Source organism: Electrophorus electricus, chromosome 12 (assembly GCF_041902795.1).
Source record: "Electrophorus electricus isolate QZ-2024a chromosome 12, ASM4190279v1, whole genome shotgun sequence".
Taxonomy (NCBI): Eukaryota; Metazoa; Chordata; class Actinopteri; order Gymnotiformes; family Gymnotidae; genus Electrophorus; species Electrophorus electricus.
The window spans coordinates 8,024,939-8,036,078 of NC_137508.1; the positions used below are offsets into that span (position 1 = coordinate 8,024,939).

Genomic DNA, 11,140 nt, shown 5'->3' on the forward strand with positions numbered 1-11,140 from the left:
TTAATCCATCTCTCTCTCTCTCTCTCTCTCTCTCTCTCTCTCTCTCTCTCTCTCTCTCTCTGTCTCTCTCTCTCTCTCTCTCACACACACACACACACACACACACACACACACACACACACACACACACACACCGCATAAAAATATTTACTGTTTTAATGCTTGTTTAGTAACTGCTCCTATAGCTATACTAAAGTAGGTCAATGAAAATTCCAGTTTTTTAGACTTCTTAACTCTCACTCATGCAGATCAAAGTTAATCTTCACATATGAGACCACCTATAATACAGAATACAGAGCTCTTACATACAGAAACTTGCAGGCTTGGCTTCTAAATACAAATTTAGCCTACTTTGGGACTGCATTTTTAGACATCTTAAAATGTATCTATATTGACACATTTATAGACAGTCTAACAAAATAATAATGTGCCTTTGAAACAAACATTCCGCCTGTCAGCTACCAAAACAGGATTACAACAGTTTGTTTTTATGAGAAGTCTGAGGATTAGTTATTTAGAGAGATTTTTTAAAAGCATACATGATACCTGTTATGCAAAACTCTAGCTGCATTGGATTTGATTGAGTTTAAATGTTTATACCTAAGTAAAGCACTGCATAACATCCATTAATATGTAAAATACAACTTTAAAGAAGAGTTTCATCTAAATATTAGTGTTTTTTTCTTTACTCCCTTGCTAACTGTTATGTCATTACAAATATTGTGTAAATGCACTAGAGAACTGAGTATCTTGGAAGAAGACAATTTTATCAAAACATAAGTGTTTTGTCTTTATTCCCTTTGGTGTCTTTACAACCCAAATAAAACATATATGTAAATACAGGAGCTGTAGTGACATTCCAAATATTGAAGGTGTTCTAAGAAGAAAACTGAAAAGAACATATGCGAGTGCATGTATGGAGAGTCTATTCTCCACGCACAAAAGCACAGTGCCTAGCTGGCAAAAAAGAAAAAGAAAAAAGGCACTAATATAAACATGCTGGCAGTAAGAGAAGTAAGAGAAGTTTTCTCTTAGGCATCTTCTAAGGAAGATGTAGTTGAACAATGCACAGGACTGGAGGAAAGTACCTGTGGGCTTTAAATAAGAGACAAAACCAAAAAAAAGCACATGTGCTTGTGGGCAGTGGTAGCTTAGTGGTTAAGATACTCAATTATTAATCAGAAGGTTGCCAGTTTGAGCCCTACCACCATCGTATTGCCATTCTTGGGCCCCTGAGCAAAGCCCATAACCCTCAATTGCTTAAATTGTTTTCAGCCAGAATTATAAATTGCTTTGGATAAAAGCATCAGCTAAATGCTGTAAATAATTAGGCATCAGCAGGTGTGGGGTGTGTGTTTGTCCCTCTGTCTGGTTGCCTGGTGTATTGTGACACTCCTCCACTATAATACCCACCAAATATGGAGCAAATTGTTTAACCAATACATGGCATCTCTAGAGTTTTAAATTTGGGATCCAACATAAATCATGAAATGGCATGATGTATTTCCAAGAAACATTTGGTGGTCCCTGAATACAGGCTTGGTATAAATATTGAGTAAAACATTGAAATTACAGTGTACAAACATGTTGCAATGTTGACATGGATACAGAACACTCCCAAATGCAAGCATACACTGAATCTTTGGGTCAACTGAATGATGTCACACCCTTTGAAAAGTTGGTCTAAATAAAATACTCTACTTCTTGGCCTTGCCCTTTGCTGCCACATGGCTTTGCAGACCATCTCCTCATCTCCCAGGAACTGCATTAGCTTAATGGGCTTCAAGTTCTTGTCCAGCTCATAAAGAATAGAGATTACAGTAGGGAGGTCCAGCTCCATAATTGCTTCTTCTGACATATCTGTGAGAAAAAAAAAATAGCACTATAGATTCATTTAGTAACATATGATCAATGCATAAAGGCACACTGGGAAAAGTACAAAACCAAGTCACTGATAGTATGCTTATTTATACATAAATCCATCTGAAAATAACATTTAAACAAAAAGTGGAAACCTCCAAGGGACATAATACAGAAGTCACATGTAATAGAGATGTTACAGAATGCAACAGTCCCTTCCAGTGGCTTCACTATAACCCTTAAATACTTTCTGGGTGGCTTGGAGGACAGGATCAGTCTCAGTTCTTTTCTAACACCAACCAGCATGCATCACTTAATGGACAGAGAGCACAAAGTGCTACCTAAATCTATTTTGAACACATAATTTAATTGCAAAGTACTACATGCATCCATTTTCAACAACACATTAACCATGAAAAAGCCATGTTATGTCATTCCAGTAATATCAACTGGCTATTTACAAAGGTGTACTTTACTTTACAGGTACGTGTCCTGATCTCAGCACTAGCATAAAAAAGGAATGAAGAGTAGAAATATTGTAAGAACTGTACAGAAAGCAGCTCAGCTGTGAATGAAACAACTGACATGCTCCACAAAAGTGAAGACTTACAATATACAGCTTTATCTGTTTTGAGTATTTAATGTACCTATGTTTTAGTCACACTCACTGGACAATTCATTAGATTCACCTGTTTTATATGTGAAATATGTTATATGTATATATACACCTGTTTTATAGTGATATGGTCTGTAATTGCCAGTTAGTGGCAACCTTCTCTTGCAACTTTGCAAAATACCTTAGAAAGGTACCAGCATCAATATAACCTTCTATAGCAGTCATATTGTTTTGGCAGCAAGCCCATTGTGTAGAAGCACTGCCATGGCTCAATTTCAATGACTAATTTCTTTTGCAGAAGACTTTATAAAAACCTATCTATGTACAAAAGTGCACTTCAAAAGAAACACTGACTAAAGTGACAGTTGAACTTAAATCTAGGGGAAAGAATCAGTAAACAGAGATTTTGTGGTTGAATACATATACTCAATGACCATGATTCAAGAGTAAAAGGAAGAGAAACTAAATGTGGTGAGAGTATGTCAGTGTAGAATGTGATCAGATCAAATATGAAAGAGCACACCACTGGCATTTACAGAGAGAGGGTTGCAAAATGCTTTGATGAGTATGATAGTTATGTAAGTCACATATTATGGCCTTCATAGTAACCAGACATGCCAAGGCCCACTAAAGTTGTTCTAGCAGGGAGACAAATGGATAGAGAGAGAAATCCAGAATGACAATACTGTTCCCTGGGAATCAAACTCATGACCTTTGTGTTGCCATAAAAGTAATTAAAAATGCTTTTGTAATCATGGATTAAAGATTGACATCCCTGAAAGAATTTTGAAATAAACGTCCCAATGCAGTGGACAGTGGTACATCAGTGGTTAAGGTACTTGACTGGTAATCAGAAAATTGCCAGTTCAAGCCCCACCACTGCCAGGTTGAGCAAGACCCTTAACCCTCAATTTCTCAAGTTGTATTTAGTCATAATTTTGAGTTGCTTTGGATAAATGTGAAATTCTGTAAATCTTCAGTGAAATGCTGTAAGTGCAGGAACTAGGTGGGGGTGCTAGTCATCAGTTTGTTCAACTCTGGTGTAGGTGAGATTCTGGCAAGTAGACTAGACTACAATCTATGTGGCCTGTATTTTACCAGTAGACTAAAATGACCAGTTTCAGTCACTAATTTTATAGTTATAATTGACATTTAAATTATTTGGGGGAATATATATGAGAGTAAGATACATAACATAAAACATAAGCTGCAACAAATAAATATAAAACAAATAAGACAAACAAACAACTAAAATATTGTGATTAATTGTTCCCAACATCATCAGCACATGTTCATTAAAGGGAAAAAAAAGTTCATCAACAGAAAAAATGCAGTTTGTAACTTTGGTAACTTTTATTTGTAATTTGTAGCTCACATGAAGGTATCTCATAAAACCTTATTCTAATATCTGAACTGATTCCTCTTTTAATAGCTTTTGCCCTGTATTTACTCATATGTGCCCAGAGGCACATCAGTACACAACTAGGTGGAGTACTGTTGGAAAGTTCCCTGAGGTTGCTCATTTTCATTGGTGAAATCATGAGATGCAGCTGACATCATTCAGCATAGTACTGGTGAACACACAATAAAAGCAAGGGTCCGTTTTGTAAAGCACTGGCCGTGGTCAACTAGCTGTGCTACTGGTACTCGGTTATTGTGCATAGTTATTTTGGATCTACACTTTAGCTACTGTTCTTTTATAACATAGCAAACTACAAATGTCTACCTACAAAATAATTCTCATTTGCCATGGGGAGACTTGTTGGGACCAGCAGAATCGCATTTGTGGTTGGTATGACTCTGACCTGTGCGAGAATGGGATTCAGCAGGTGAAGAGATGTGGACAGGTTTTGAAAGGTAATGCCACTCACCGATACTTTTGTTGCAATTCTGTTTTATTTAAAACATTGGCAGTAGAAGAGTTTAAAAGCTGTGACCTCATATTAAGCAAGTATTCAGTATTAGGGTAACAGACCTACTAATATTTCTGAAAATGTATAGTCAATTTTACTCCTCTACAGCTCTTACTAGGTAGAGCAGCCACTGCATGTTGCTAATTACCTTACCAAGATGGGTTTGATTCCCAGAGTGCAAATACCAACATACTCTGGATACGAGCATGTGCCAAATGCAGTGAATTAATTTATGATAGTTTTCACAATTTTTTAAGAGGGGCACAGTGCTTGGCTGAAAGGCCTGTCCATCATATTACTGAATCTCACTAGAACGACACACAGACAGATACTTTATTGATCCCAAAAGACAGACGTGCACCCTGGTACTGTGCATTTCATTTTATTTTGCCAAAGTATAGACTGACTAATGCAGTCTAGTATTGTGTTCTTATCAGAAGTTCAACTAAATCAGTTGAAACTCCCCATAGTTAGTGTCAATCTACTACGCATAGAGATGTATTTAATCTGATGGGAATGTGCAGCATGGAATGTGATTTCATTTCATTTTCATGTGCCAAATAGTCTACCCTTTGCATGTAGCAATCCTCATGCTCTTGTTGTAATCACAAGTTTTCTTTTTATGCTAATACAATTTACAACAATGTTTTATAATTTACCATAGTGACTGGTCTGGTAAGTAAATTCTGTATGTTTTTTTCCTCTGCAGAGGGTGGATTTGAGATTGACCACACCTTCACTTCTGTTATGAAGAGGGCCATCCGTACTTTATGGACCATTTTGGATGATACCAATCAGATGTATGTACCTGTTCGCAGGGCATGGCGTCTAAATGATCGTCATTATGGTAGTCTGACTGGGCTAACTCATGCTGAGGCTGCAGCAAAGTATGGAGAGGCCCAGGTCAAGATATGGAGATTCTCCTATGATGTGCCCCCTCCTCCGATGGAGGCGGACCATGAATTTTACAATGTCATTAGGAAGGTGAGTTCATGTGTATCAATGAGGTCAATACAAGAATAATGAAATGAATAAAATTCCACTTTTACCTGTTTAGCTTTTGATAATTATCCTAAGTCACTGTGTAACAGGAATACATCTTGTTGCTGGTTAATAAATACTACAGTTCAAAAGCCAAAGTTTAACTGGGATGTTTTTGAACGGACTAAAGAGCCACTCTTGAGTGTCATGACCTGAGATGGTTCAAGCTCAATTGTCCACTTATAAACACAAGGCCATACTGTCAAGTTACATCTTTCAGATCTACAGAGCATATGCAGGCCAAATGTTTTAAATGCCTTCTGGTCCTTCTGTAGGATCGGCGCTATTCTGACCTGACTGAGGACCTACCTTCTTGTGAAAGCCTGAAGGACACTGTTGCCCGTACACTACCATTGTGGAATGAAGAGATTGCCCCTCTAATTAAGAAGGGCAAGAGAGTGTTGATTGTTTCCAATGGCAACAGTCTGAGGGGTATCATAAAGCACATGGAAGGTGGGTATTGCATTCTATATCATCTTTATTAAATTTAACTTCTTATGATGTCCCTCAGATGCTCCCGCTTTTTAAATGTTATTTTCAGATGGATTTACTTATAAATGAGCATACTATCAGTGACTCAGCTTGGTACTTTTTCCAGTGTGCCTTTATGCACTGATCATATGTTACTAAGTTAATCTATAGTACTCAATTTTTTCTCACAGGCTTGTCAGAAGAAGCACTTGTGGAACTGAACATCCCTAAAGGAATCCCTATTCTTTATGAGCTGGACAAGAACCTGAAGTCCGTTAAACCAATGCAGATCCTGGAAGATAAGGAGATGGTGCGCCAAGCCATGGAGTCTATGGCAGGAAAGGGCAAGGCCAAGAAGTAGATTCCTTTACCAGACCATCAATGGGTGTTATTGGTCATCACTGACCAGCTACCACTAGTGATCACTCATGATTCTGTGTCTGCATTTGGGAGTTTTCTGTACCCATGTTAACATTGCATCATGTTCATAAACTGCAACTTCATTGTATCCAACTAGCAGGTAGTTCTAAATGTTAATTAACCTAGCCTAAATTCAGGGACCACTAAATTTATCTTTGAAAAACATATCATGCCTTGTCATAATGTATGATGGACCACAGATCAAAATAAAATAGTTTTGGGCTTTCGATGTCATGTGATGGTCATACAATTTACAGTTATTTTACACCTTTCTCCTCATATGGTTGGTATTTATAGTGGAGAGGAATTTGTTATTCTCAGTTTACTTATTTAAGCTGTTCTTAACAGCAACTGCATTAACATATTATTTGGGTTGTAAATACATCAAAGGGAGTAAAGACAAGACACTTGTGTTATGGCCCAGGCTTGGTCATGATAGCCGAGGCTCAGACCACAGCAAAAGATAGAGGAAAACGATTGTTTCTCTTGTTAATTGGATAGCAGGTCAAATATCAGGAGCCAATAAGGCCAAAATAAACAGCTATAAGGTGAAAAATACTGTATCTACCCAAACTATGTCCCTAACTCCCTTTTGATAAACCAGAGAAAATATGAATATAAGCAAAAAGGCATTAACTGCCTACTACTGTACTCCTGTACCTACTCCCACTGGCACTATTTGCACATACTGTCTGGTATTTACAAAGCATTTAAAATCAAAAGGGTAGTGATGGGATATTCGATACTGAGGTAGCAAGTAATCGTATCACTATTGAAAAGCACAGATTTAGTGATTTGACACACTATAATGTGACTCATGATGTATGAAGCTTCAAATGTCACTGAACCATTGGATGGGGGTGGGACTGTTTGGCACTATCCTATATTGTGCAAGCTGAAAGAGGGTGTAAAATCCCCATGCATATTTTTAATACACATTTAGAAATGAGGAAAATATGGAAGCAAAAGAACATTTACATTTTCTGTATTACATTTTCACATCAAAAGTGAAGCAATTATATAAAACTAATTATTGCAGAACTGTAATGCCTAAACATCATTACTGATCATCAATTTTTTTTAACGATATAATGAAAACGGTGTAGTGTGGTATAGTTTGCAGTGCTGCACACGTTTGAACCTATTGCTACTATAATTTTGTACAGCCACCAGGTGTCACTATTTTGGTATTGGCTTTAATGCTTCGACTTTTAGCAGCACAATCAGGAAGAAGTCCCAAACGCTTCACAAGGCTTCATCTGCCCATCACTAGAAAAGGGTCAAATCCCATAGGCAAAACATACAATCAAAGACAGGCAATAGGGTCCAAACACAGAATAATTAAAGAGGTTTCAAATAAGCAGCTAAGTACAGGAAACAAAAGACAGCAGTCACTATGTATAGGAACTTGTCACAATTTATAAGGAGGAGAGTCGGGAAGAAGTCAATCATGTACTAGAGGAGATAAATAGAAGTTGGGAAGCAGCCAGTCAGGAAGAGGACTGACCATTAAATCCGGGACAGGAAAGGGAATGATTAGCTATATCTGAAACATGTAAATCAATGCCTGAAGAAATGATCAAATAATGATGTCTGTATGATATAAAAATGATATTTCTGTAGTGGCAGGGTAGAAACATGCCTTAAAAATAGTGGGGTGGTCTCCTGGGCACAGGTTAAACATCTCAGAGTAAAGGAATCAGCATTGACAGCAGATTACATTTAATCTGTTCTGGGTCTTAATTTGAGCTTTAGTGGTGGAAAAAATTGTCTGTGTCTTTCTTAGATGAGTGCACTATTCTGGATCATATTAGACTTTGTTTGAGAAGGCTTCATCCTGATTGTACTGGTAAAAGACCAGTGGAGCCCTCTGATGCCCAGGACAGCTTCTGTAGTTGTTCCAGCTTCATCTTGTAGAGAATGCTGGCAACCCAGCCTTGTGGTCCTGTCAGACACCACAGGGACAGAGAACATTGGTGAGGGCAGTGTCTTGCATCGTACCAAAAAGGTCTATTTATAAGACCTGTCCAAAGAGAACAAACTGATACCATTTGTTTTAAGAGCTGAGTGCAGCAAACACAAAACACCATGACATTGAGAGTTACCTCTTTTCTAACATCATTACAACTTTGTCACAAGGTGGCACAGTTTAAGTTGTCTAAACAGTGTTATGAAACCATTGTCACAGTTTATTTGTGTTTGCTGAGACGCCATAGTGAGAGCCCTAATGTCATTAAGTGTAAACATGAGAGTCATAAATGACAGAGGGAAAAAAAAAATACACTTAACACAACATTCATGGAAGATCTAGGGGCATATTAACTTCTCAAAACTTGTTTGCTGGTTCTCAAAATGAAAAAAACAACAAACAAAAAACAATAATTAGGTTCTTTTTGAACACCATTATAAACTTTAAATACTTGTAGGTGTTAACTTATATAATCAACGGGTCTACTATAACATGGGCTACTACAAAAAACTTGGATACATGTTAACACACAAACTATAGGTGTTGTGGCTTTACTTGCCAATGCATAGACCTTATTGAAATGAAAATTATTGTATGAAAATGTTCTGTATAAAGGGACTGATTTTTTTTAGTCCTTTCTGGGAAAACATGAAGCAGACAAGTGCTCTGAAGATAGCCTAATTCGCCGATATCAGTCTCTTTGCAGTTCAAAAACGCACAATGTATTTTAAAACGTAACCAAGTTATTGTGACCATAATTGTAATAGGCTCTTAGAATATACAATCACGTATTTTAGCCAAATAAACCTAAACACCTGAAAAAAGCTAAATTGCCTGTTTGCGTGACACCCATTAAGCTAAAATCAGTCTCCATACAATTAATGACTTAAAGAGTATTTTACTAAACATTTACCGTAATAATAGTCAGTCTTGTCTGATTTTGCGTACATTGCGTACGGTCCTGCCTAAGCTTCCGTTAGCCACCAACACCCTCTCTTGCAATCCACATATCTTTAACGGTAAGCGCTCAACAGCAACAATTAATCCTCTAAAAGCGCAAAAGACGTTTATCTCCACCCACAGGGATGGGTTGAACACAAACGATGTGTTCCCAGTTTTTAATGGGGAGGGGTCCTGGCACAGCCACGTTTCAAAGGTGTAATCCAGTGACGTCAATGACCGAAGGTCTTCGCGTTTTTCGGTAGGGTTGAAAACCAAACTCACAGAGCCTGCTTAGGACACGAGGCCTTCATAGAAAGTTACTAAACGTTAAATTTCAACATCACTTGAGTACTTGTTTAGAATTTAAAAATATTAAAAACAAACCTGTACTGATAAAATCAGTGTCTCTTTGAACGTCTTTGCATTTGTATCTGATTAATAGAGAGGGATTGTTAGGATTTCAGGCCAGCCCACTACTTTCTGAGCTTCCTCCTCCAGCTGCTCTAAGGAAAAGAGGGGGAGGGAGACAAAGCACAACAGCTGCTACAGAGGAAACGGAAGGGACGAAACACAGAAAACTCATTTCAAAACCTCGAGGCTGTACTCACATTTGCTGTATGTATTCCTCTTTTTTCTAATCTACAATCTTCTGAAAAGTTTAGCATAATTTATTCTCCTTTTTTTCATCTCAAGTTGTTTTTTTAAATTTTTTTTTATTAAAAAAAAATCTGGTTGTGGCAAACAGCCTCCACCCTAAACAGGAGAAAGAGAAGAGAGCTACTCCATAGCAAGGAGATGCCCCCGCAGCCACAGGTGAAGAGGAATTTCCTGGAGTTCCTCAAGAGCTTTATTGGGATTGTCAGGCTCCTTCAAATCCTTCTGGGAGCAGGTCTTTGGGTTACCATCGCTGCAAACAAGTATGAGGGCTCTATTCACTATGTACTGTTTGTTGCTGTGCTCTTCTGGCTCCTCTCGCTAGCCCTCTTTTTTCTCACACTGCTGGACAAACAGGACTTAGTCCCTATCATAGGGGGTGAGCGCTGGTTGTTAACCAACGTAATACACGACATTGCCGCCACCTTGCTTTACTTGTCTGCAATCGGCATCATGATCTACAAGACGGAGAAGAACTCCTTCTGCAACTTAAAGCACTACAAGCACTACTGCCCATACAAGGTCTACCTCACTGGTTCTGTGTTCGCCTCCCTCACTTCCAGCATGTATCTGCTCTCGGCCATTTACGGCTTGTGTAGAAAGTGCAGGGGCGAGCAGACTGTGGTGTAACAGCTCTTCATAGGCTAAGGATGATGGTGGGATGGGGGAGGGCATTTGCCCCTCTTCTGGAAAGTCCTGTGTGGGGAAAAGGCCTGGGCCCCGGGTTGCACACAGCTGGATTTTGGAGACTGGAGAAAAGTCTTTTTCTCTTAAAGTAGAGGGTTTAACCCCCTTGTCTCAGGCTTCAAGGTTTGTTGAATTTGAATACAGTAATTTAAAGTCAGTTATACCTTCAGCAGTCATGCAGAAATCTATATTTTATAGTTGTTTTCTATATGTTTTTATGTACAAGATCAAACTACTTAACAAATTATGTAATGAAGTTCTCTTGTTTTCTTTCCCCATACTTTCATGGTGAGCAATTTGTTGCCTCATGCAAATATGCCAAAGTCTGTAGCACTTGTTTCTTATCTGTCTTCACAATAACAACAAAGCAGTCTTTTTAAATGACTGACCTTTCCCATTATAAATGTATAGCTGTCAGAATATAGGTACAAACATATTCTTTGCTTAAAAAGAGCATAGCAAAAATGTTGTGTGAAATGTGTTCAAAAAATACATCTACATGTTTTAATATATAACATGATGTGTCAGTCTTAGCAAACAATGAATAAAAAAGCTGAGAACACTCTC

General features: G+C 38.0%; 2 protein-coding genes and 1 long non-coding RNA gene across 3 annotated transcripts; 2 read left to right on the forward strand and 1 right to left on the reverse strand.

Moving 5' to 3' along the window:
- The first annotated feature begins 4,075 nt into the window (after window positions 1-4,075).
- Window positions 4,076-6,555, forward strand: pgam1a (phosphoglycerate mutase 1a). The gene is made up of 4 exons (XM_027020324.3): window positions 4,076-4,333; window positions 5,099-5,373; window positions 5,706-5,883; window positions 6,093-6,555. The coding sequence occupies exons 1-4, from the start codon at window positions 4,195-4,197 to the stop codon at window positions 6,260-6,262; spliced, it is 762 nt and encodes a 253-aa protein (XP_026876125.2). The 5' UTR covers window positions 4,076-4,194; the 3' UTR covers window positions 6,263-6,555.
- A 735-nt stretch (window positions 6,556-7,290) lies between these two features.
- Window positions 7,291-9,968, reverse strand: LOC113586939 (uncharacterized). Its single transcript, XR_003411681.3, has 3 exons — window positions 9,841-9,968; window positions 9,617-9,730; window positions 7,291-8,266 (listed from the first exon to the last, which is right to left on the reverse strand). It is a non-coding gene; the product is annotated as an uncharacterized LOC113586939 (long non-coding RNA).
- Window positions 9,715-11,140, forward strand: marveld1 (MARVEL domain containing 1). Its single transcript, XM_027025289.3, has 2 exons — window positions 9,715-9,847; window positions 9,978-11,140. The coding sequence occupies exon 2, from the start codon at window positions 10,028-10,030 to the stop codon at window positions 10,514-10,516; it is 489 nt and encodes a 162-aa protein (XP_026881090.1). The 5' UTR covers window positions 9,715-9,847; window positions 9,978-10,027; the 3' UTR covers window positions 10,517-11,140.